Source organism: Stigmatopora argus, chromosome 19 (assembly GCF_051989625.1).
Source record: "Stigmatopora argus isolate UIUO_Sarg chromosome 19, RoL_Sarg_1.0, whole genome shotgun sequence".
Taxonomy (NCBI): domain Eukaryota; kingdom Metazoa; phylum Chordata; class Actinopteri; order Syngnathiformes; family Syngnathidae; genus Stigmatopora; species Stigmatopora argus.
Window position 1 is genome coordinate 4,199,960 of NC_135405.1, and position 20,487 is coordinate 4,220,446.

Below are 20,487 nucleotides of genomic sequence, written 5' to 3' on the forward strand. Positions count from 1 at the left end.
TTCAAACACTCCTGCACCGACTTCACGCACACAGATATGTGGTCTTCATACAAACATAGGGCTTGCCTGATGAACACGATTAAGAAGATATTTAGCATACAAGTTGAAACCAGAGGCATAGATAGCACAATGCAAGTGAATGAGGGAGAACAGGAGAGCAAGCCCGACACAAAAGCATCTTGGGCGGCTTTCATATCAAATACAAATACCGAATGAATGGTAAATATATCAAATTGATGCCTCTGGACTATATATGCAAGCATAGTGATTGAAAAAATCATTTATTTTTGGTTTCGGTTCCCAATCCATTAACAACTTTTTGTTGGTAACGTGTCCTTGTCACTTGGTCACCGTTTGTTCTGACCAAAAAATGAATGCTTATTTTGACAGTCTTCACATGGGAGCAATTTCCTACAAAACACGTAGTAACACATGTATTAACCATTTTTCTGATCAAAAGATTGAATGTTTTAATAAAACGCGGGCCGCTAAAGCAATGAAATTAAATGGATGAAGAAGCAGTGCGGAAAAAAGGGGACATTCTGGTATATCATTTCAGGTAACTGACCTTAGCTTACTGGCCAACAGTGAAATGGGATTAAAACTGTATTTTGCTCTTTTTGGTTAATTTCACAAAGAAAAGGTGCACGAGCTAGTGGGACTTTAAACTCTTCCACACTGCTCTAAGCATCACGAAGCCCATCGTTAATAAACAGGTTTTTTTGGAATATTGCAGTTGTGGGCCTAAGTTTTACCTTGATTTCCATCATTGTTAGAGAACCAGTGAGCTGGTCAATGTTGCTTGGACGCTTACGCCACGGATGGCACTGGTTACACAAGAAAAGCCTGTTATAAATTGTTGCTCTCAGCACAGGCTTGCACACAGCACTGAAGTTTAACCCAGTGTTTCCCAACCTTTTTGAGCTGCGGCACACTTTTTGCATTGAGAGAATCTCAAGGGACGCCACAATCTTAAAGTCTTTTCATTTAAAATTGTGTCGCCTATATTAACAATAGTCATTCTCGTCAAAGTTTTATCAGCAGAAATCGCATAAACCTCCCAAATTACATTTTTCACACTGACCTAATCTTACTGATAGATTTATTATCAATACACTTTAATCAAAACAGGGAGACATCATTAACATACACTGGCTACAACTTGCAAGGAAAATCACTCCCAACTCGCCCTCGTCCAGGATGATTCTAAAGAAACGGCATCTTCCTCTGTCAATTTAGTCGGCGCATAATCAAAACATTTGAGGTAATCTGATTCAAACAATTGCATAAACTAACCGTATAACACCATTAAGGTAAAAAAACAACTGCTCATATTAGATCGGAACCAAAAACACCTGCGTAAGAATTTGCACAAGTAAGCATACAAAGTGACCCGAGCGGATCGGAAACCAAAACAACTGCGTAAGAATTTGCACAAATAAGCATAATAATTTCTTTACAAGGTAAACAGAGCGACTGTATTTTTTAAACAATAATGCGAGTATTTTCGGAAGTTGAATCGATTATCGCCATCTGCCGGAATCCAAGTCAAAGCAATTTAAGAGTCCCTTGTAGATCTTCATTGCCAACTCAGATCAACAGTCTTGGCCTGGAACATGGTGTCCTGTTCAGTCAATAGCCCTGAAAACAATTAACTGGCCTCGAAAGCAGCTGTGGGGGGAAAATGTCCTCACAAATTAAATTATAACATCATTACCTATTAAATGCTTAATGAACATATAGTAACATCCCAGAATAAACCCAACACTTACCAAAAATTGATGTCTGCGGACCCCGGAACAACTTCTGGTTCGAGTGATGCAAAAATAAGCAATGCAATGTTTTTAATCACATAATTGTATGACTTTTCTCCAAATATTACTTAAATCTCCTAATATTACAAAAATACAGAAAAATAAGCAACAAAATGACTGTTTCACAATTTGAATCTTCGATAGTATCATCTATAATTTAACGTTCCATCATGATTTGATTTTAACTTTGTAATAGTTCAATTTTAATCTCCTTAAATTCATATTAATTTTTCTCTCTGAATATTACATTGTGTGACTTGCAATTTCCCACGGCACACCTGACCATTGCTCACGGCACACCAACACTGGTTGGGAAACACTGATTTAACCAATGAGTACTTTGTATCTATATTTTCCTTCACCTATTGTGTGTGTTTCAAAATGTATTGTATTGTGTGATTTTATTCTCTGGATTATGTCCATGTTGTTTTTTGCATTTCTTACAATGCCTTCTTGTTTTGGAAGTAAATTTTGCCTTTTGTTTGGATCTCTCGGGCATATCTGTTGACAAAACAGCAAGGAGTAACAGGTGGAGAGATCAGTTTCACATGGTGAAACAGAAAGACACACTGAACTTAAAAACAAACAAAAACAACTTTTGTATATACAGTGTGTGTGTGTGTGTGTGTGTGTGTGTGTGTGTGTGCCCACATGCTACGATAAAGAACAACCCCCCCGTCTGCACAGTAACTGACCACAAAGAACTGGAATCATCTGGTTTCAGCTGCTTTGAATGTTGTTGTTTTTGTACATGCAGAGTTCAAACAGGTTTCCAGCATACATAGAGACAAAGAGATGCACTGTATTGATGGACGAAAGTAAAAAGAAAGTAAAAGACATAAACAACATGTTATACATGCAAGTGAAGTGGAGTGTTTGTTCAGGAATTTGTTAGGAAGACGTCATGAATGCATTCTTTAGAACATTTCTTAACATGGTCTCTATCCAAATTGTACAGGCTACATGTATTAAGTGTAAGTTTTGTCTCATTTCTTCTACGTATAGTTTATATCTGGCGTGTTATTAACTGATTAACGAAGTATGTTATCTACTTTTGCCCTAGATTAAGAAAAGGACTAGTGTTGTTGAAATACTGATTCTGCGATTTGACAACTCAACTGCACTTACTGTATTTGGACGCATAATTGAACTCCCCAAAGGGTACAAGATCACAACACTATAGGACTATTGGTCGCACCCGAGTATAAGCCACAAATCTTTATTTTATCAGAAACCGAGAATAAACATGTTAAAATAACAATAGTAAAACGGAGAACAGGCTAAATAGGCATCCGTTACCATAGTAGTTTTTTCACATAACTAAAGATAGAGCTGAGTGACAACAATTGTCAGTCGATATCGATAATTATCACGATAACGTTCACATATTTTTTCTTACAAATTTGAAACTTCAAACTTCTGGGAATAAATAATTAACTTTCCTCCTTATTCAATTATGAAATTTTGAGTTTGATTTATTTAATAAGTGAGAGCACATATTACTTAACATATTCATGTTAATGAACATATATATGTAAAAATGTAAGATTGTAGCCGAGGGCTAATTTCCATCTTAAGTCCCTTGAGCAGGTTGAAGGTAAACAATGACACATACACACACCCCACTTTATAAGAAAAGACAATATAAAATATGCTGATTTTAAAAAAGTATTTTTGTTGTTCTGTTGTGCAATAAAAATAAGACATCTCCTTACACTATGAAACTTAAAGAATAAAACCTGCAGAAATTTTGATAGGCGTCTTTATTTTTATAAGTTTGCCTTCAAACCAAAAGTTACTGTGCTATATGAAATAAATCAAATAATCAATTTGGCAAGCAGACTATTTTCAGCCTCACAAAAAGAAAGTGTAAATTTACCTCACTTATGGCCATTTACAAAAAATAAAATAAAAAAGTGGGACGAATTGAACCTATTTTACCCATGAAAAAAGATTTAGATTATTCCAACGTTTTTATTTATGGAGAAATATTTTAATATCAAGTAAGAAAAATATTACAGGCTGTCCTCCAATGAGGACAATGGGTTAAGGACATTTTCAATAATTTACAAGGCATTTAAAAAAAGTAAAAAAAACGCCTGGTAGAATTCATTTGGATCTTTTAGTGAATCGGATCTGTGTTCTCCTGCATCTCATAATCGCTCATTTTGGCCGTGTTATTGTCCTTTTGCGTTCATGCTCCGTGTTATTGCTAACATGTTAAAAGCAAATTTCCTCGTCTTCTCCTGAGCATTGGTTTGGAACTAGCGTTCATGTTGCAACAGCGCCCCCGCTCTATGTGGTGGGCAGGTGGGGTAATTGCAGTTTTAAATTATCGAATTTTTATCAAACCTTTTTAATATTATCCTTGACAAAAAATTATTTCACGATAATTATCGTTATCGTTTTATTGCCCAGTCTGTGGTCAGAAAGGAAAACCTGTTGCAGACCAACATAGTTCTAGCGAACATACGAAAAAAAGTTTGATTTATATAGAACATTTTTTGTATATATGTTTAATGGTAATCTAGAAGGATTATTTCATTATTTGATTAAAAAGGTGTAAAGTTTAACCATCTTGGACAACAATGTACATGCTAATAATCTTAGAAAAGTCATAAACTCCTGGGAGGAGCCTACTAGGTTCTTTTGCAGTGTTGTCATTACAGATCATCCATATTTTGATGACACAGGCCTAGAATTTTCATGACAATTTTGGATTCAATTTAAAGTGATTAACCCACAGAAAACTAGTTAGGAATTGTTCGAAAACCCAGTTAAACGGAAACTGCTGTAAAGGCTGAATTTCTGTTTTTGTGTATTGAGTGTAGGCGTCTTTCTGATTAGATGACTAATCTAATGCCCATGTGTATGTATTTAACTAATGAAACATATGCACTTGAATAACAACACAACACGCATTTACACTACGATTTACCTTCTGGAGCAATAAATACAATAGGTTTTTAATCCTTTCAAGGTGCATGGTTGGCTCCCCTTGAAAGGTCTAATGTTCATTTACTAGAGGTAGTTAAAAGACCAACAATAAATAAGAAAACAAAAGTGAAAGATTTCCATATACTAAGTTACCTATTTGATGAGGTACAGCCAGTACCGTCACATATTTTTATTGTAGCAACATACAATGAATAACAAGATTTCCTGAATCAGCGGCCCGGTGGAGCGAGTGGTTAGCGCGTCGGCCTCACAGCTCTGGGGTCCTGGGTTCAAATCCAGGTCAGGTCCCACCTTATGTTCAGCAGACAGCTGCATGCACCAACGGCCTTTGACCTACCTATATTTCTATTTCAATTCAACACCTAGTACAGTGTATACCAGGGGTGGCCAAGTCCGGTTCTCGAGAGCCCCTATCCAGTCTATTTTCCATATCTCCCTCCTCTACCATACCTGAATCAAATGATCAACTCATCAGCAAGCTGTCCAGAAGCTTCATACCGATCCCAATTATTTTTTGATTCAAGTGTGTTGATGGAGGGAGACATGGAAAACTTACTGGATAGGGGCTCTCAAGGACCGGACTTGGCCACCCCTGGAGAACACCAGCCATTACATTGTGAAATATGTGCATGGCTGAAAGAAGTTTCCTTTGGAATTAGCCCCAAAACGATCCTTCGCATGAGGCTGATTTAGGAACAAGCAATCGAAACCCACATTTGTGCTGCAACACAGTATATTCTAAAACGCGGCTCCCCACTGGGCCAGAATGTGGAACTTGGCAATCATATCAACAGAGTGGATATTTAACAAGGGAGGATGGCGGAAAGTACAACGCTGTTTTTCACCATGTTTTACACATTTCCAACTTAAGTAGGAAAATATATGTTGCAAATTAAGTCACTTCACACCGTTGTTTTTCCGTTTTCGGTATTTTCCGAGGGCGCATTCGTTACATCATAGGCCAGGAGTTGGGAACCTTTTTGACAGAAGCACCTTTTCCGAATCGAAAGATAGATTCCTGGCTTTTGCTTAGGTTAGCTACGGTTCTTTCTGTTTCCACAAACCAATTAGCGAAGCACTGATGATACCCGGGGACAGGAGGCAAGGTTATCATGGAGGCAGTAGTCCCACGACGCTAATTCCATTTGCCATTCGACGTTGTGTTCATGACTGTGGTTGGTACCCGGACGTTTGATCGAAAGACGTTTGGTCGACGGACGTTTGGTCGATCCGTCGACCACACGTCTGTCGACCAAACGTCCGGTCACGACTGTGGTTACTACTACTAGTACTTCTGATTGCCCTGGTGGCCCCGAAACTCGGACTCCACGGCCTTGCGCGAATGGTGGTGGTTTCCTGCCTAGCATGCCCACGTACTGGGCAAGCACTGGCTGGCTTCGGCTAGACGTTTCTTAGCCGACAACCTGCATGGGCTGGTCGCCAGTAGCCAGTACGGAATCTTAACGCAGGCAAACTTCGGCATTGTCGCAGAGATGTTCCACACATTGATGGCCATGCCAAAGAGATAAATATGAAATGAGATCTAAGAAACTAAGCACATAAAATAACATTAACAAAGCACAGACAAACAGTGGAACATGCTGGATACGATAATTGAAACAGATATGTTTTGAGACCGGATTTGAAGAGTGAGAAGGTAGTAATTAGGTGGATATTTGGATGGTAGGGAGTTCCAGATTTTGGGGGCTGTGTGACTAAATGTTCTGTAACCAAAGGTTTACATAGTGTACTTGATATAAATATTTCTAATTAGAAGACTGTAGTTCTGTCACTTTTTCCACAAATATTTATTCAATACAGAAATGTCCCTTTTTCCCCCGCCAAATGATTTCATAATGGATGTGCAGTACAACCAGTTTTAATGGATCTCCCAAAGAAAACCGATAATGTCACAAGTGGAATGCTCTAGACCACTCCAGGGAAGATGAGTCACCATCCACAGACAATGAATTTGTTCGATAGGCTTTAGGCTCAAGTGTTGCTTGTCATACTCCTGGAGAAATGTTAAGAAAAACATTGTCACAATTTGTGCTGTTACTCATTAAGATTTGCAGTGCCCCCCAGCAAGGCAACTTATTTTTAAGGAATGTTAAATTTGCACATGAAAGAGTCATTGTAATAGAATTTGACATGGGTTTTAGGAAAATCGTAGTTGACATTGTTGGACACACGACTGAATAAACACACGCTCAGCCTTCTCTTCCTCTTACAAATACACAAGCACATCTGCTGGTTGGCACACTGAATCATCACGAGACTTATATAGGCCATCCAAGTGTGTCCAGCTAACAGGGACAGTGAGGCATACAGAGCAAGGGGATTTCTCTGCTGTCACTGTCTGTTAATGCCAACGAGGCGGCAGGCTTTTGACCCACAAGGTTGGCACGCGAGGTCCTGTGGGTCCATGACCCACTTGAGTTTATTAATCTTGAGGCTGAGTGAGGGATTTTGTATGTATTTACAACATACATGCATATCTGATTGTATCCATTAGAAATATTCAGAGGGGAACTTTGACGAAAGGGGTTCAAAAACTAATGGTCAGTTTTTAGATTGATGGTGTGGAGTGTAACAGTAACAAATATGGATGTATGTATTATAGGAATCTGAGCATATATTTTGGTGCGTTTATAACATGTCAGATGACTAAACCTAAAAAAATCCCCATTGTCTCTTATAACCGAACCATTCAAAACATAGATAACAAGAAGACTGATAGGTTTATTATTAATACACTTTAATCAAAACAGGGAGACATCATTAACATACTCTGGCTACAACTTGCAAGGAAAATCACTCCCGACTTGCCCTCGTCCAGGATGATTCTAAAGAAACGACATCGTCCTCTGTCAATTTAGCCGGCGCATAATCAAAACATTTGAGGTAATCTGATTCAAACAATTGCATAAGCTAACCGAATAACACCATTATGGTCAAAAAACAACTGCCACATCAATCTCATATTAGATCGGAACCAAAAACACCTGCGTAAGAATTTGCACAAGTAAGCATACAAAGTGACCCGAGCGGATCGGAAACCAAAACAACTGCGTAATAATTTGCACAAGCAAGCATAATAATTCCATTTAAGGTAAACCGAGCGACAGCATTTTTATACAATATGCGAGTATTTTCGGAAGTTAATTCGATTATCGCCATCTGCCGGAATCCAAGTCAAAGCAATTTAAGAGTCCCTCGTAGATCTTCAATGCCAACTCCGATCAACAGTCTCGGCCTGGAACATGGTGTCCTGTTTGGTCAATAGTCCTGAAAACAATTAACTGGCCTCAAAAGCAGCTGTGGGGGGGAAAGTGTCCTCGAGCTTACTCGGTCCCAACATAAAGTATAGCACAAATTAATTTATAGCTTCACTACCTATTAAATGCTTAATGAACAGATAGTAACATCCCAGCATAAACCCAACAAAGACAAAATTAACTTAGTACAATTACCGAGCATATATTGTTCATATATGCATGCACGTATTTAACTGTATTGGTCTATAGACTCATAGGAATTTGTATTCATTTATCAGCATGATTCCGTGCGTGCAGATGTGTGACACATATCTCCATGCAGTGGCTTATCCATTTAATCTTTCAAAATCATCCTGGATTTGTGCATTTAGCATGTTGGCCTCAGTGGGCACTAATCAGGGCACAAACTGATGCTTATTGCAGTGGATGAATAATTCATTGTGTGCAGTCAATAGTGTGATAATGTTAGCTAGAAAAGTTCATAAGAATGAGGAGAATAAGCCAATTTCTGACCACAATAAAGAAGAACGACTTCAGTGAGTGTATTGAATTCAATTGATTGGAACACTATGTTAGACATTCATTTTCTGAACCACTTCATCATCACAAGGGTCGCAGAGGGTGCTGGAGCCTATTCCAGCTGACTTTCGGGCATGAGGAGACAACCATTCATGCTCACACTCATACCTAGGGGCAATTCAGAGTGTCTAAACCAGCCTACCATTCATGTCTTTGGAATGTGGGAGGAAACCGGAGTACCCGAAGGAAACCCACGCAGGCCCAGGTAGAACATGCAAACTCCACACAGGTGCACCGAGCTGGATTTGAACCCAGAGCTGTGAGGCCGACCGCTGGGCCGCCCTGTTAGAAACATTAGAAGATTAATTTGTATGGTTTTATTTTTTTATATATTTCATTGATAGTGTTGTGTCTGTGGTGTTACCTTTAATGACAATATGCATTCCTTTCAGATTATAATACACCTTGTCCAAAATTCTGATTTACAAAGGAAAATAAACACTAAATTTGGAATCTACTAAAACGCTGGCTGCCACAGTAATGAAACTACTGTATGTAAGATGTGTATATATTTATGTGTATGTCTGTATGTATGTGTATATCAAATCAAAAAATCAAAAGCCTTTATTGTCATCATACACAGCTGCGTATAACGAAATCGGTGGTCTTATATTTATATATATTGGATTGGATAACTTTATTCATCCCGTATTCAGGAAATTTCATTGTGACAGTGTATGTATATATGTGTATGTATGTATATATATATATGTGTATGTATGTATATATATATATATGTGTATGTATGTATATATATGTGTATGTATATGTATATATGTGTATGTATGTATATATATGTGTATGTATATAAATGTATGTATATATATGTATATACACATTTACACATATATATATATATACATATACACACACATATATATACACACATATATATATATACATACATATATATATGTGTGTATATGTATATATATATTTCAGCAACACGCTTATTTATTAACTTATTTATTACCTATTTATTTATGTCTAAAATGTCTTTTCCTGTGTCTGTATTCTCATCCTCTTGCTACTGTGACAGTGAAATTTCCCGAATACGGGATGAATAAAGTTATCTAATCTAATTTAATGTCATACACCAGTCACCTCACTGGGTAGCAACTGTAGTTTTCTGGCCGAATGAGTTATAAAAAAAATTAGTTTGACAATATTTTGGTCTATTTAACAAAGAAAACGACTATGGGTCCAATCTATTGAATTTGATAATTCAATCCTTTGTTCATTTTATGCCCTGCTATTGGCTGGCCACCAATTCAGGGTTTCCCCCGCCTGGTCCCCATAGTTGGTTGAGCTAGGCTCCATGCACTATGTGGTGAAAGCTTTAAACCTAATTATACTTGTATAATGACAATAAAAGCATTCAATTCCATTCAGTGACCGTTGTAAGGATAAGCAGTATGGAAAATGAAGAAATGAATACAGAAATGTAAATAAATTTGTATCTTTTTCTTAGGTGTGGACATTCTGAAACTGGTTGCAGCCCAGGTGGGCCCACAGTGGATTGACATTTATCAATCGCTGGCCAACGTCACCGAGCGCGAGGTGGCCGCCTTTTCTAGCGGGTACTCGTCAGATCATGAGCGGGCATACGCTGCTCTGCAGCATTGGACCATTCGAGACAGTGATGCTAATCTGGCGAAGCTGATAAATGCCTTGCATCGACAGCGCCGCATTGACATAGTGGAGAGGCTCAGACTGGTCATGGAGGACAACCCACAGGTAGGAGAATATCAAGGTTGGACAGAGGACAAACTTTAAAAAAAAATACTATTTAATAAGAAAAATGCTTGATGACATTTTCAAGGTCAAAGCCCAGCAGTTAAAGGTCTTAATCTACATTCATAGAATTCCTGTCTGTCAGTGCAGGCAATTCAATTTTTCGTCACTGTTTAATAATCAGTGGATGATCCTTCAATGCTGTGTTCTCTGGATTTCTTTCTTGATAGAGACCTGAAACATCAATCTAATGCAAATTTATTAAAAAGTTTCCCCAAAAAGTTTTGCACGACATTCTTAGACTACACCCACTTTAGCTGGAGTCATTTTATGGAGCATGTTTGCATCTTCAAATCTGATTGAACTAGGGATCATTCAAACTGTATATTTCCTAACATGGAATATTTGTCAGTATGCCCTTTAAAAAGAACATACATCTGTTTTGCCCCTTCGCTGCATCGTTTCCAGCCAAAATATCCAGGTTCAAAATGTACAAATAAAGATAACTCTAAATTTGTCTAGAGCATAAAACATTTCTGGATTTTTTTTATTTATTTTTAGATCTTGAAAGATTGATTCTGCATATTTAACCTCAGTCTCAGTCTGCAGAAGGTCCCCACCTTGTGGACTTCCTGTGTGTGGCTCCAGTTTTTTTTACCTAGGTCTACATTGTCTTCTGTGTCTGTCTTCCAAGGAAATTTCCCGAATACGGGATGGAATAAAGTTCTAATCTAATCTACTTTAACAGCAGGTTTATAAATTATGTAGTTAGTAGATTCCAGGTTTAGTGTTTATTTTCCTTTGCAGATCCTCACCCTACTGCTAGAAGAGTTTTATGTCTAAGTTTTTGTGCTGATGTCATAATCACCAGCAATTAACGACAACAATGAAAATCCCCATTAGCTTGCAATAAAGCTGAATTAGCCTTTATACTGTAGTAAAACAGCAGTGTGTCTTGGACAATGTGAAGCACTATGCATTAACAATCAATCTAATTCACTCTAAATATTCATATTAAATTAATCTGGGCAAAAGAATACTGAAATGAATTGCTTCCAATATTCATTGATAGCAAGCAATGAGAACTACAGAAGAAGCTTGGCGTACAATATGTTATGTTATTTGACATACTGGAATGACTAAAGAGGCATATTTCTTCCTCAACTGGGCATTTTAATTGTGAAATAAAACAAATTGACTTCCAAAACCTTCTTGAGATAAGTAAGAACTTAGTTTATGCAACTCATAATATTAGACGTTGTTATTCATCCTGTTTGAAACCTCAAACTTCCTGCCCATTTGAAGTTGTCCATCACTTTGGGTAACGTGTCGAATGTTCCACTTTTCTCTTTTTTCCGTGTTGACATGCCATTGTGTTTTGTTCTCATTCTCGATACAATAAATGCTTTTATATGACACAGAATTAAATACTTTGTTAGAACTGTGCAGCACAGTAATGCAGTCATCAATGAATGGAAGAGAACACGGGTAAATTAGTCTTACATTTCTGCTACCACCTCCAGGCTGAGAAAACAAGCCCCTCTCTCATCAGCTAAACTCCAAACCAGTCCTTACTGGTTGGAACTGAATGTTCATTACTGCTCCAGAGAGACAGGGGGAAAAAGGGAGGGGTTTGCACAGATAGAATGACAAGAGACAAAAGGATAGGCAGGAGAGGCATTTCATGGAGCTAATAAATGAAACAGCAGTAACAGTTTTAAACAAAAGTAATACAGTGGTACCTCGAGATACGAGCTTAATTCGTTCCGGGACTGAGCTCGTATGTCGATTTACTCGTAACTTAAACGAACGTTTCCCATAGAAATTAACTGAAAACAAATTAATTCGTTCCAACCCTCTGAAAAAACACCAAAAACAGCATATTGGATTGGACTAACATTTTTATTTGTTCTAATTCGCCATGTATTAACAAAGTACTAAATAACTAGTGGTTTAATAGTATTAAAATGTGTTTAATATTACTAAAATTTGACGGATTTCGCGGAGAGGAGAGAGAGACAGAGGGGGAGGACTTTTTGCACTTTTGGATTGGATTACGATGCAGACACTCAAAAATAAACTTAATCTAACCTTGCACTAAACTTAATTCTAATTTGTTTTAAATTTTGATACCTTTCTTCTCCCGGGTTGGCTCTATTCGCTCCGCCTCCACGCTGACTTTCAGATGCAACCTATCGGGGGTTGTTTGCTTTTGTCTACCCATCAAAATATTCCCAAAATCACGTACACAAATGTCCTCACAATAGGATAACGCACGACCACTTGTCAACGAGAAGTAGTATATACTCCTCCTCGTATTAGCGATCGCTTCGCCATTCGCACTGACTAACGGGGAGAGAAAAAACACTGAAAAAATGCAACGCTCCGCCCAGTGCTCGTAGAGACATTACACGAGGGAGTTGCGACCAGAAAGACAGTGCCCATGATGTTCTTATGAGCAGCCTCTCACGTCCGCTGTATGCTCGTATATCAAAATTTGTCTCGTATCTCAAGATAAATATTTGCTCAAAATTTTACTCGTATCTCAAATTGCTCGTATGTTGGGGCACTAGTATGTCGAGGTATTACTGTATATTTATTTTCTATATTATAGACACTTGAATCTATATATCTAATCTATCGTTTCTTCTAATGACAGGTTGTAGAAAATAGATCTGGTTAAAACTGTAAAATCAACTGTCCCTTCGGTCAATAGTCCTGAAAACAATTAACTGGCCTCGAAAGCAGCTGTGGGGGAAAGTGTCCTCGAGCTTACTCGGTCCCAACATAAAGTATAGCACAAATTAATTTATAGCTTCATTACCTATTAAATGCTTAATGAACATATAGTAACATCCCAGAATAAACCCAACACTGACAAAGTCATCCTTTTACCTCAAGCACTGGTCAAATAAGCAATTTTCTTCATTAACTGTTATGGAAACACTGAACATTGAAAGTTGACCTCAAAAACATGTTGTTTATCATCTGTTGTGTCTTTTCCAGTTTGATATAAACCAGCTGATGGCATCTGTGAATGTAAGCCAAAGCCTAAGTCCCATTCACAAGCCTCAAGAATCTCCCATGAGCATTGGTGGCAATGCAACAGGTGTGGAGCAGTCACCAGTGGATCGCACCAAAGGTTTCTTCCATGATGAATCAGAACCGCTGCTTCGTTGTGATTCCACCTCCAGCAAAGACTCTGCTCTTAGCAGGAACGGTTCATTTATTACCAAAGGTGAGTTGGGTACTAATTTCGATGCCATAGTTCAGGGGTGGCCAACACGCGGGTCCTGGGCAAAATGAAGGCTGCTCTTTTGCTTTGTTTTGTTTACATAATTTTAATGTCACGTGAACCGGAAGTTGTTTGGTTTCACGGGCATCAACTTTTGGTAACGTAAAGTCTGTGTGACCACAAAAATGCTTTTTCACGTAATATTATATTTAAGTACCGTATTTTCATGACTATAAGGCGCACTTAAAAGTCTTAAATTTTCTCCAAATTAAACAGGGCGCCTTATAATCCAGTGTGCTTTATATATGGGAAAAAAAATAAAATGTGTCATTCATTGAGGGTGCGCCTTATAATGCGGTGCGCCTTATAATGCGGTGCGCCTTATAGTCGTGAAAATACGGTAATCTTGGGAGGAAAAAGTCATGAACTTACGAGAATTGAATCGGTAAATTTTTACATGTAAACTGGTTGTTCAGGGTTCGCCGTCATCAAGCTTTGTCGACGTAAAGCTGGGGTGAAAAATTAGATATAGCAATACTTTTTTGTGTTTCTTTGATTCCTGTTGATAAAACTTTGACATGATTTTATATTGTAACTATAGGTGACAAAGTTTTAAATTTGAAGATTTTTACCTGGGATGAGCATTGAGGTTTTTGCAATGCAAAAAGTGCCCCGCAGCTGAAAAACGATTGGGAAACTCTGATCTAAAGAACACGCATATTAAAATTGATTATAATAGGACAACAAAAAGGCTGGTGGCGTGAATGGTTAGCGCATCGGCCACACAGCTCTGGGGTCCTGGGTTCAAGTCCAGGTCATTCCACCTGTGTGGAGTTTGCATGTTTTCCTGCGTGGGTTTCCTCCGGGTACTCCGGTTTCCTCCTACATTCCAAAAACATGCATGGTAGGACACTCAAAATTGCCCCTAGGTGTGGGTGTGAGTGTGCATGGTTGTCCATGTCGTTGTGCCCTGCGATCGGCTGGCCACTGATTCAGGGTCTCCCCCGCCTTTGGCCCGGAGTCAGCTGGGATAGGCTCCAGCACACCCCGCCTTGATTGCGACTCAGAGGTTAGATGGCTGATTTATGATTGCCCTCTTGTGGTTATTGTCAGTATTTCTCAGTGTTATGGTTAAGAACTGTGGGAAAAATAACCAAAGGGTTTATTTTAATGAATCAATGAAAAAAAAATGGACTAATGAATTACCTATAATTGAACTGAATTCATTTGTATTTTTCCCATATTTTCTTTATTTTCTTACCCATTGTCAGTGTATGTCGCTGATTGCTTGAATTACTTTCTATTATAGGTTATGGCAGCACAAAAAATATCCATCAAAACAAATGATCTACTGTAATTTTGGACTATATGTCCTTTTTTTATTTGATCAGAAACCAGGAACCAACATATTCTAAAATAACAAAAGTACAATTGAGAACAACAGGGTAAAGCATCTGTTAATATAGTAATTTTTCACATAACCATAGCCTTAAAAACAACAACATAAAAACAAAATAACAGGTGCTCAGAAAAAAAAAACAGCCATCACACTTGAGAATTAGTTTTTAGGCCCATCCAACCTATAAAAAAAGTGTGTCTTATAGAGAACATTTTCTGCATAGATGTTTCATGAGGTGGCACGGTGGAGAAGTGATTAGCGCGTCGGCCTCAGTTCTGTGATCAAGGGATCCATCCCAGGTGGTCCTCACTATGTGGAGTTTGCATGTTCTCTTTGGGCTTGCGTGATAGGCGAGTTGAACACTAAATTGCCCCTAGGTGTCAGTGCGAACAATTGTCCTCAGTCTTCTCTGTGATTGGCTGGCCACCAATTCAGGTGTGATTTATGTTTCTTGGTGTCTAGTGAACTAATATAACATACAAGCTTCAGTTTTTGAAATTAATTATTGAAAGAAACTGGCTTTTCCACGACATTTTAATATTTTAGCTCACGCGTGTAGATATTTGAAGATAAAGAATTACAATTTCCTCTATGTTGTAGTTGTTCAGTACATCTGATGGCATTTAGGCCATCATTAGGGCTGCAAAGGCCCCAAGAGGGTGCTTTTGTAAACAAACCAGGTTTTTGTTCCAATATCTACTTTTCAAGGAGCCAATCTCCCACAATCTACCTTGTTCAAGTAGCCAACCTTCCTGGGGTGGGTTGTTTTTTTTGGCACTGAGGATTACTGAATTGTGGTTGGTGCATTGCAAAGTCGCGATGCAAACGAGACATTGTTCGGGCCCGTAGGAAACTAGCAGATTGGATCAAATCTCAGGCGATCTACCACTAGTACCTTGGCAATCGATTGAGCACCCCTGCACTAAATCGTCTAGTTTTCCCAAATCCTAAAACACATTACACACAAGTCTCCTCCATCCCCCCCGTGCCTAAATAAAACACTTTTCTGAAGCTATCTAAACACAGCCACACCTTTTCACTTAAAAAAAATCAAAGTACACCACCAAAAGAGAAGCTCGAAACTTTCAAAAACGATTAACACAATACCCGCAATTACACATTAAAGCAAAACAATTGAAAACACAATGTTCAATTCTTAAGAAGGTTCTTTGTTTCATAACTACCGATGCACATTTTCAAAAACTTTATTAGATGTTCTGAGTATTTGGCATTTAGATTTGTAAAAAGTATACATTTATAGAAAAATAACATTAAATACACGACTAAACTATAACACGTTACACAACTCATTGCAAAAACTGATTTTTTTGTACACAACAGCACTCATTAAAAACATGTTTAGGGTAGTTTTTATTTCCCGTATGAAGGACTGTAGAAACACACGTACGTGCACTCACGCATGAGTAAGCAAAAACACATACAAAAATGCATGCGTGCGCTCGTACGCAGATGCGGGCGTACACACAAATCTGCACTCACACACAGAATCAGAATGCCCTTTATTTTCATTTCACAAGTCACAGAATGGGTGACCCGCTGAACGAGTGGGCTTTCTCTGGGTACGCCTGTTTCCTCCCACACTCCAAAAACATGCTTTTTTGCGCTGCGGCACACTTTTTGCATTTAAAAAAATCTCAAGGGACACCACCATCTGAAAATCTTTTCATTGAAAAATTTGTCGCCAATATTAACAATAGTCATTGTAATCAAGGTTTTATCAGCAGGAATTACATAAACCTCCAAAATTATTCCAAAATGTAATTTTCACACTGACTTAACTAATGTCACAAAAAGTTGATGTCTGCGGGCCCTGAACAAACTTCCTGTTCGAGTGATGCAAAAATAAGTAGTAATGTAATGTTTTTAATCACATCATTTTATGACTTTTCTCCAAATATTCCTTAAATATCGCCAGGCCACAATCCATTCGCAAATAGTAGCTAGCTAGTAGCTAGCGTCCATGCTTCGTAAAGCTACGTTGATGCCGATCGCCAGGCCACAATCCATTCACAAATAGTAGCTAGCTAGTAGCTAGCGTCCATGCTTCATAAAGCTATGTTGATGCCGATCGCCAGGCCACAATCCATTCATAAATAGTAGCTAGCTAGTAGCTAGCGTCCATGCTTCGTAAAGCTGTGTTGATGCCGATTGCCAGGCCACAATCCATTGGGTGTATTGACAAAATAACTATATATCCCAGCAGTCACTGCGCAGTACTTTTTCTACGGGAAATAGTAGAGTCGGGGGCTGCTTGCCGTAGTTGTGAGAGCTGTAGAGGATGGTGTACCTTTATCGACTGATTTATTTTATTTTATCGTGATAACAATTTTAGTATTGGTGCATATATAAAGCGCACTGGATTATAAGACGCCCTGTCTATTTTGGAGAAAATTTAAGACTTTTATGTGCGCCTTATAGTCGTGAAAATGCGGTAATCTATAATTTAAGGTTCATCATGTTTTGATTTTAACCTTGTAATAGTTCAAATTTAATCTCTTTATATTCATATTCATTTTTCTCTCTAAATATTACATTGTATGATTTCTTGCAATTTCCTGCGGCACACCTGACAGTGGTTTGGAAACATTGGGCTTGTTGAACACTCTAATTTGCCTATAGGAGCATGACAGTTATATTGCACAGCAATTGTATTCTGAAATGTTAAATATATATACACGTGCATTCTTATACATACAACAATAATATTTAAATATCTGCGTAGGAAGTCAACATTTTATTTTCATGTTTGTCATCCCAATAGAGAAAAAAGACACAGTACTTCGGCAAGTACGCCTTGACCCTTGTGACCTTCAGCCTATCTTTGACGACATGCTTCACATCCTGAACCCGGAGGAGCTGCATGTCATCGAGGAGATCCCTGCTGCCGAAGACAAGTTGGACCAGCTTTTTGAGATTGCGGGAGTTAAAAGTCAGGACGCTAGTCAGACACTCTTGGATTCAGTATATAGCCACCTCCCTGACCTTTTGTAGGGCAACTAGAAAACTCACAGAAGATAGTGATCAAATCTCGCCAAGTAAATGAGATTGTATACCAGTTTGATCTGGCAAAGTGATCCATCATCTCACTTAAGTCGAAATGTGTCCAATTTTAACATTGTTTGATGCTTTTATTTCCAATAAGTTTGTTTTTTTATTCATTTCGTGTGCGTTCTTTGTTATCATCAACCATGCAACAGGGTCAAAGTCAGTACTTGGTGTAAATCAATGTCAGACGTATTGGATAGCTTCAGAGTAATGTAGGAAACCTCAATTTTGCAGATACGACTTCAAAATTGTTGCCAAACAACTCCAAAACTACTGTTTTTCTCAATTGTGTAAACATATTTCACAAAACTTCGCTCCATTAGCTATAGGAACAAAATCACATCGTCTTTTCAACACTCAAACTTCCACACTAAACAGCAGCTCAAATCCTGCAAAAGGTTAAAACACTTGTTGCCAGTCAGTTTTAGGGCATACATAAATACAGACAAACAATCACACTCTCATATTGCCACTGACTGGGAATCAAACCCATTCAGTCTGCACCGAAGTCAGGCGAAATAAACACAGTGGCCTAGAACAGCGGTCCAAAACCTTTTTCTCACGGGATACCGGTAAAGCTCTTCCTATATTCTCACGGACAGGCGCATGGGGAGGGCGACAACTTAAGACAAAAGTGTGGGTTGGGGACTGGGTTGGTGCATGGACGACGTGACCGGACGTTTGATCCCCAGACGTTTGGTCGACCGGACGTTTGGTCGACCGGACGTTTGGTCGACCTGACGTTTGGTCGACCGAACGTTTGGTAGGACGGACGTTTGGTCGACCGAACGTTTGGTAGAACGGACGTTTGGTCGCCGGGTTCGCTCGCTGTCAAATTATGACAGAGAGTTTACTGTTGATATTTTGATATTAGGTATTTAGATATTAAACTCACTCTCGCTCTCTCATGATTATAATTTTGAGAGCTGGTTTCAACAGTAACAACCCGGCGACCAAACGTCCGTTCTACCAAACGTCCGGTCGACCAAACGTCTTTCGACGAAACGTCCGAGTACCCATGGACGATGTCCAAGCATAACAGCAATTATTTATAATTATAACAACTCTTCTCATTTCAAGTAGGAGAGCGAGATCTAAAACATATATACAGTCGTACCTCTACTTATGAAATTAATTGGCTCCAGAACTTTTTTTGTAAGTTGAAAATTTTGTAAGTAGAGCAGTACTTTATATGTAAATACTCTAATTCGTTCCACGGTCCCCACAAAACTACCGGCCACATAAACCCTTAAAATTCATCAGTGTCCCAATTTTGTAGGAAAAGTGAAGACACACAAAAATGAGAGAACATGATCATAAAATTATGTAATAAGCCAATAAAATGAGTAAACATGCTAAATCCATTTGTGTTGAAGTGCATGTGCACAAGTGTCAGGAAGTGAACATCAGGCAAGCATAAGTTTAAGCAGACAACGGCGGTCAAAGAAACATGGAGCGTTTTTTGTGAGAGAGCCAATGAGAGCCCAGTAGAGTGTAGGGAATTTTCAAGCAAGAAGCAGTGCATTCGCGAAAATTTCAAAATAAAATAATGGATATAGGAAATGTATTGACTAACTATGACAATAACTTGGATCTTTTTACGTATCTTGAGGCACCCATTTGCAACTGCATACCTGTCAACCTCTGCCGATAACTGCCCTTATAAATGATTATGATTCCCCTTACAAACCCCCAAAAAACCTTACAAACACCATACGAGTCGTACGGTGTTTGTAAGGTTTTTTGGGGGTTTGTAAGGGGAATCATAATCATTTATAAGGGCAGTTATCGGCAGAGGTTGACAGGTATGGTTTCGTAACCTGAAATTTTCGTCCCTAGAGGCATTTGTAAGTAGAGGTATGACTATTTATTTCTCTGACGGAATGGTACCAGGTAGCTCGCGGACCGGTACCGGTCCATGGACCGGTGGTTGGGGACCACTGGCCTAGAATACCAAATATAAATATACAAATATGAATACACAAAACATATAGAATTCAAACTGAAAAACATTCAGGTCTGAGTATAAATATAGGAATGGCATGACTTAGAGAGCACAACAGGTGTTACAGTAGTATTGCACAACAATTGCCAGGCCTGCCACAATGACAAATTGTTGTAAAAACTGATGGTATTTAGAGCTGTCTGCAAAATAATTGGGAGTAAGACCAATCTCGTGGTTCTGCCACCATCCAGTGTTCATTTTGGGACCTTCAGCAAACTGCACTCTGAACTACCTTTATAGATGTGATTGCATCATTTGGGGAAAATGTCTTCAATTTTGACTTCCTGTGTTAATAACAAACAAAGCCAGGTGTGTTCGTTGTGTTCAAATTTTGCTGACATAGCAAGAATTTTGCATTACATAAGCTTTAACTTTAGCAATGCAAAATGTGTTAAGATTTATGAGCAAGGTGGATTTTG

The 20,487-nt window shown here is 38.5% G+C and overlaps 1 protein-coding gene and 1 long non-coding RNA gene across 6 annotated transcripts in view; one reads left to right on the forward strand and one right to left on the reverse strand.

Annotated features, from left to right (window-relative positions):
• The window catches only part of tnfrsf21 (tumor necrosis factor receptor superfamily, member 21), a 40,260-nt gene extending 22,084 nt beyond the window's left edge, over positions 1–18,176 (forward strand). For all 5 annotated transcript variants that reach the window (XM_077587564.1, XM_077587565.1, XM_077587567.1 and 2 more), the window contains 3 exons: positions 10,101–10,366; positions 13,370–13,601; positions 17,780–18,176. In XM_077587564.1, coding sequence (XP_077443690.1) covers positions 10,101–10,366; positions 13,370–13,601; positions 17,780–18,009 — 728 coding nt within the window. In that variant the 3' untranslated portion in view covers positions 18,010–18,176. The remainder of the gene's footprint in view (positions 1–10,100; positions 10,367–13,369; positions 13,602–17,779) is intronic.
• LOC144064770 (uncharacterized) lies at positions 1,092–9,253 on the reverse strand. The gene is made up of 2 exons (XR_013296885.1): positions 8,772–9,253; positions 1,092–1,671 (listed from the first exon to the last, which is right to left on the reverse strand). It is a non-coding gene; the product is annotated as an uncharacterized LOC144064770 (long non-coding RNA).
• Positions 18,177–20,487: the final 2,311 nt, after the last annotated feature.